This window comes from Carex rostrata, chromosome 12 (genome assembly GCF_964058835.1).
Source record: "Carex rostrata chromosome 12, lpCarRost1.2, whole genome shotgun sequence".
Classification (NCBI taxonomy): Eukaryota; Viridiplantae; Streptophyta; class Magnoliopsida; order Poales; family Cyperaceae; genus Carex; species Carex rostrata.
Window position 1 is genome coordinate 777,006 of NC_135929.1, and position 6,287 is coordinate 783,292.

At 33.6% G+C, this 6,287-nt stretch overlaps 1 protein-coding gene across 1 annotated transcript; it reads left to right on the plus strand.

Moving 5' to 3' along the window:
- The first annotated feature begins 351 nt into the window (after nt 1–351).
- On the plus strand, nt 352–1,254 carry LOC144563117 (uncharacterized). Its single transcript, XM_078312510.1, has one exon. The coding sequence runs from the start codon at nt 479–481 to the stop codon at nt 1,085–1,087; it is 609 nt and encodes a 202-aa protein (XP_078168636.1). The 5' UTR covers nt 352–478; the 3' UTR covers nt 1,088–1,254.
- Nucleotides 1,255–6,287: the final 5,033 nt, after the last annotated feature.

The window sequence follows — 6,287 nt, forward strand, 5'->3', positions numbered from 1 at the left end:
AGAAATGAAACGATATTCAATCTTTCTATATGCTAGTGACCCAATATATATGCTAATCTTTCTATATGCTAGTGACCCATTTTTCTCTCAAAAAAAAACTTTCTATATGCTAGTGACCCAATTAATATATATATAATCTGGGTTCAAATTCAATATATAATAACCAAGAGTGATAATATATAGTGACCCATTATGTATACCACAATCACTGATGTTGTTCACTCTATGCTAAAATGAAATTCTTCCTTAGTCCTTACCAATTAAATCGCAACTCAGATGGTCACACAGGAACGAACCATATAAGAACCCATCAGGCCACCACTAATTAAAATCTATACGTGTATCATCTGTTTACTATGGTTTGAGCCATTAACTATTTAGCTATCCATCCAAAGCACCCCTATATATACCCCTTGCCACTTCTCTCCTACCACCATCTCATCACATTCTGTCTTCTTCTCACACTCACTTAACCATCATGGCTACTAGCACTAAGATATTTGCACTTGCCTTCCTTCTGCTCCTCAGCATTAGCCATGTATCTTTCGCCGCCAGATCACTCACAGCATATGGTGCTGGATCAGGTGGCGGCGGAGGCGGAGGCGGGGGAAATGGAGGTGGGGGTGGTTATGACGGTGGCTCTGGTTATGGCTCTGGCTACGGGTCTGGGTACGGTGAGGGTGCCGGTTCAGGAGTTGGTGGGGGATATGGCAAGGGTGGTGGCGGCGGCGGGGGCGGTGGGGAAGGCGGTGGTACTGGTGTAGGATCTGGTTATGGCTCTGGGTCTGGATCAGGGTATGGTGGTGGCGTAGGTGGTGCACAGGGTGGCGGTTATGGAAGCGGTGGAGGTGGTGGTGGAGGGAGTGGTGGAGGTGGAGTCTCTGGTAATGGATCTGGGTATGGATCTGGTTATGGTTCCGGGTCTGGATACGGCGAAGGTGGTGCTCATGGTGGTGGGTATGGCAGTGGCGGCGGCGGCGGTGGAGGTGAAGGTGGAGGTGGTGGCAGTGGATCCGGATCAGGATATGGATCCGGTTCTGGATATGGTTCAGGATCCGGTAGTGGGGGTGGAAATGGGCATTACTAAGCTTTGAGTTTGCTGGTAATTCCAAATGCACCGTATGTTTAAGTTTGTAATTTTGTTATACAAAAAAAAAAATAAGTGTGATTGTTGTAGTTATGCATTGGTACTTGTTAAACTTAAAATGTAATTATAAATCATATATATTGAAGTGCTTTGGGCTTGTAATTAAAGTGTATGTGGGTTAAACTTTTGAATAAATTAAGATTTCCAAGTTATCTGTAAGGATCTTATTATCTGTTTTATTTTATCACTATTACCTGGTTTTAATTAGAAATAGTGAATCAAAGTTTATGCAAGTGACTCTCTCTCTGTCAGAGTTGCTCTAGCTTTGAGGATTTTATATTACATCTAGTACCTTGAAAAGGAAAATGTTGTCAGTTGGCCAATGCTTGTAAAAGTAAAACAACATATTTCTAAATGACAAATTGGCCTAAAAATTAACCCAAGCCATGAAATATAAATTGAATTTGTTTTTAAAAAAAAAAATCATTGAGTTCAAATCTTCTTAGATATGATCAGTTGAACTAACAAGAATGCAACTATGTAGGTAGAGGGCAGTACTTTTAGCTACATTTGCCTACAGCGGTATCGGTAAAGACCCCGTTAATGTGTACCGGTCCCATCATGTAGTTGCCGAGAAACTTTGGGCCCGTCCTTTAGACTAGATCCATTAAATTATTTAGGATTCTTCTTTTTTTAGTTCGATTGGGTTTTGAAATTGACCCGTAGTTCAATAATGAATTCAAAATTTATCACAAATTTTTGTGAAAAACTATTTGTGTGAATTCATCTTTTTCATCACTATGAAAGTCAATTTTTTTCTCTCTTTTCTCCTTTTTAGACCCACCTCCCTCACTCCTCATTGCCTCTTTTGAAAAGAAAAAATGTTTATTCCATTGAAAAATTTGATAATAAAAAAAATTAAATTAGTAAAAAATAAAACTAGTAAAGAAGTTATCCAAAAATGTGTTAGCGGACCTAAGACGAGTTCCTTTTTTATGACAAAATAATATTTAGGTGAAACCACCTGAATTTATGCCGTGAATTCTCTACTTACGGGTGCGACTGTAATAGAGATTAGCATCGGTTTAGAACCGGTGCTATATGTTATATTTAGTACCGGTTATTTTAAAAAACCGGTGTCCTATATAACATATAGGACCGATTTTGACAAAATTGGTGCTAAATCTCTCTTCTTTTTTTTTTTTTTTTTTTTTTTTTTTTTTTGAATTTTTGAATTTTTGAATTTTTGAATTCGGTTTATATTGGATTAGCTACCAAATTTACTAGCCATAAATTATACATATATATATGAGTAGAACTAGGGTGTTCTTAAGCTCACCAAAGTGTTTGGTGATCTTAACTCCAAAACTCATCAAATTGGTTTCAAATGATGAATCTGAACCGTTAGAATCCGTCTATCTTATATGTGATGCATCTACATGTGAAATTTTTAAACATTCGAATTAGTTTAGTATAAAGTCAATCGGTCAAAATTAGAAGGTTAATAAATTAATTTTAGTGCATTCATTTTTCGAACGTTTTTTGATCGCTTGACTTTATACTAAATTAATTCGAGTGTTTAAAATTTTCACATGTAGACTCATCACTCATAAGGTATGCGGGTTTCAACGGTTCAGATTCTTCATTTGAAACAAATTTGATGAGTTTTGGAGTTAAGCTCACCAAACACTTTTGTGAGCTTAAGAACACCCTAGTTCTACTCTATATATATGCCTAGTAAATATATGCAATGTTGACATAAAAGTAAATTAGATTAGTTTGATTAGAAATAAGAAATCTCGGGTCATGTCAACATCATAAATGCTAGAACTTGTATTGTTTTGGCATATATATTGGGCTCAACTACATGTATATATATAGGTTGTATAATTTCCGCTTGCAAGAAGTTTGATCGGCCGTAAATTAACCTGAAATTCCAGCTCCATTTGTTGGACTGCACAGATCTTGTGGAACTGATATATATATATATATATTAATCTACTACAAAACAACACATCACCAACGGTTATTGATGATTTTTGTAATAAACAATTAGTGTACGTAATATGTTTTAAATTTGTAAATAAATCGAACTTATCATTAACGATTAATTTCTAAAAGCCAGTCGACGAATGATGACTCTTAATTTGACTTTCACCAACGATTTTTCTTCAGAAAGAGAAGAACAAGAGACTAATATCAACTGTGACAAATTAATATTAACACATCAATTTTATCATTTTGAATTTCGTCATGTAAAAAAGGCATAGTAAAAGAAGAGACTAGTTAAGGTATCACATTTTTTTTTTCTTTTAATTTGTTTTCTGAATTGTTCTTATGGGAATGTTTGGTGGTGGCTAGAAGTTCAGAAGACATGTTAAACCATAGTGGGAGAGAGAAAAATATCAACAAATTAAAAACAAAAACTAACTAGATTCACATGCAGAATAAGTTAAATAATCTAAATAGGTTGTTTAACTTGAACCAACCTTCAAAAAAGACTTACATCATAATATCATATAGATAATAAAGCCGGCTTAATTATTTCGCGTTTGATGCTATATATATAATTAAGTGAGAAAAAACTTCTTAATCCTCAATTTAGTCCAAACATGTATATCAAAATAAGAACGAATCCCAATGAAAAAGACATAATTAATTATATTGATAAGCATTACGTACAAGTACCCTTAACCCGCTAATACGTACACGAATAACTGATCTTAAAAATGTCACATGAATTGAATATCATCTGGTTAGAGGTGCTATCTGGTCGTGTCGGGTCCGGATACTATTATATATATTTGGACCCGTACTCTAAAAGTGTTCGGGTCCTAATTTCGATTCATATACTTATTTGTTTCAAATTGGGTCGGGTCCGGATCCGGATACCTATCTACCTATTGATATTTCGGGTCTAGTTTTTCTGTTCCGAAGCCCATAACTTATTTGTGGATTATCAGGTCTAGTCCGGATACGGGGCAGTTCCGGATCCGGAGCGGGTATATGTCACAACTCGATCCCAAGCATTTGAGAAATCATTTACATTTAAATATAATTATAATTTTTTGGATTATTGGGTAGTATTTTCAGAATTTGGTTGTTGATTGTTTGGAGTAGTCATAGTGTAACAAAAAGTATTGGACATTTTTTTGTTTTTTGTAAATAACTTTTGAATTTAGGAGGATGGAGAGAGATAATTTTTGAAAATCAAAATATTAAAGAAGATAGGAAGCTGATAATTGTACTCCAAACAAAGTACCCGCGCGCGTCCCCCAACCTTCTAGAATGTCGTCGACAAATAGAGCAGGTTTTACTTCATACAGCACAATAAAAGTATGAATATTTCTTTATTGTATAGAATTTCGCTGCATGAAGCAAAAAATACTCCGTTCAAAAAGTTAACAAAAGCAGCCCAAATGCAGCGAAACAATCGTATAATTTAAACATATAAACGAAAGCGTTTAATCAATTATGTTCCAGTGTTTAACTTTCATTGTAAATGAGTTAAATTTTAATTTTTTAAAACAAAAACGAATCCCTGAATTCGTCCCCGAGCGCAAAATGTTGACAGCTCTAAATTTTAACAAATCCCCGAACCCGTCCCCGAACACATATTAAAAAAAATTATCACATAAACAATGTAAATCTAACTCATTATCCACCATGTGTAAACAATTAACTATAACAATTTAGAAACATTGAAAGCTAAACTACATAACATTGAAAGCTAACTCATAATCCTCGTATTTAGACCATTCACTATAACAAATTAGAATCATTGAAAGCTAACGTAAATACCATTAAAAGCTAACTAATACTCCCCCTTTTTAAACCATTAATTATAACAAATTAGAAGCATTCAAAGCTAACATACAAACCATATAAATCTATTAACTTCATAATTTAAACATCAATTAACAAACAAAAGTGAGGAATAAAAGTATTAAGTAAAAAATGCTCAAACTTACTATGCTGTAAGGTTTGAAACATCGATCAACGATGGAAAGTACGAAGAGGAAGAAAATAGAGAGAAGAAACGAAGCAAAACAGAAACAAAATGGAGCTTCAAAATGAAGACTCTTTTTTTAGTTATTAAATATCAAAAACAGTTAATTTCCATCATTAAAATTAGAACCAATCCCCGAGCTAGTCCCTGAGCTAATCATTATAATTATAACTTGTACTTTAAAATATACTAAAGTGCTTCAAAGTACTTATAACTAGTTAAAGTACTTAAGTAGTTAGCAAATGATTAGAGGACCGTTAACAAACTGAGGGACTAGCTCGGGGATTGGTAATTACAACTGCTCCTAACAAAATGTCCATGAAATTAAAACACAGTACAAAAGCATGCAAAACTAACGTTTAAAACAATCAAATTAAACAACGATGCGTTAATTAATGGTAAATTAATAAATTACCATTATTAGAGGACAGTTAAACCCAGTTAAACCAGTTCGGGGACAGGCTCGGATTTGGTTGCTTGAGGTACCAGAACATCTTGAGATATAATTTTTAGAAAGTAAAATATTGAAGATGACATATATTGAGAGACAGAGATCAAAGAAGGATATATGACATATATTTGATTTTAATGAGATTTATTGCAAAAAACATATCAATGGAAGCAATAAAATTCTATGATTATGCAAAGAATATACAACACAAATAATGAAAGATATATTCAAAACAATAAATTTTATTCAAAAAATGAATATGCAAAATGTGATTACTGTTGTGACATTTGTTGATTTGATTATATGCAAAATTGTATTTTCATAGTTATTAATATATATTTTATCGGGTATTTCTACAGGTATCATGTCGGCTTCGGTTATGGGCCGGTTAACTAAATCAAACCCATATCCTATCCGTTACAATATCGGTTTCGGTTCGGATTCGGATCGGATATTAAATTATTAATCTTGTAACTCCCTTAATTTAATCGGTTATATTTTTTAAAACTTACCCTATCTAAATTAACCGGGTATCAGGTTGGTTCTGGATCGGATCCTGTTCGGTTTCGGGTTGGATTCTGGTAATTCATGAGTAAAAGTAGCACATCTACATCTGGTAAATTTTAGAATGAAATATAAAAGCTTTAATTAATTTACTAACTCGCAATTAAGACCAAAATTAATTCAATATTATTTGTTCATTAAATAGTCGAGATCTCAAGCTAATTATTAATAGTCGT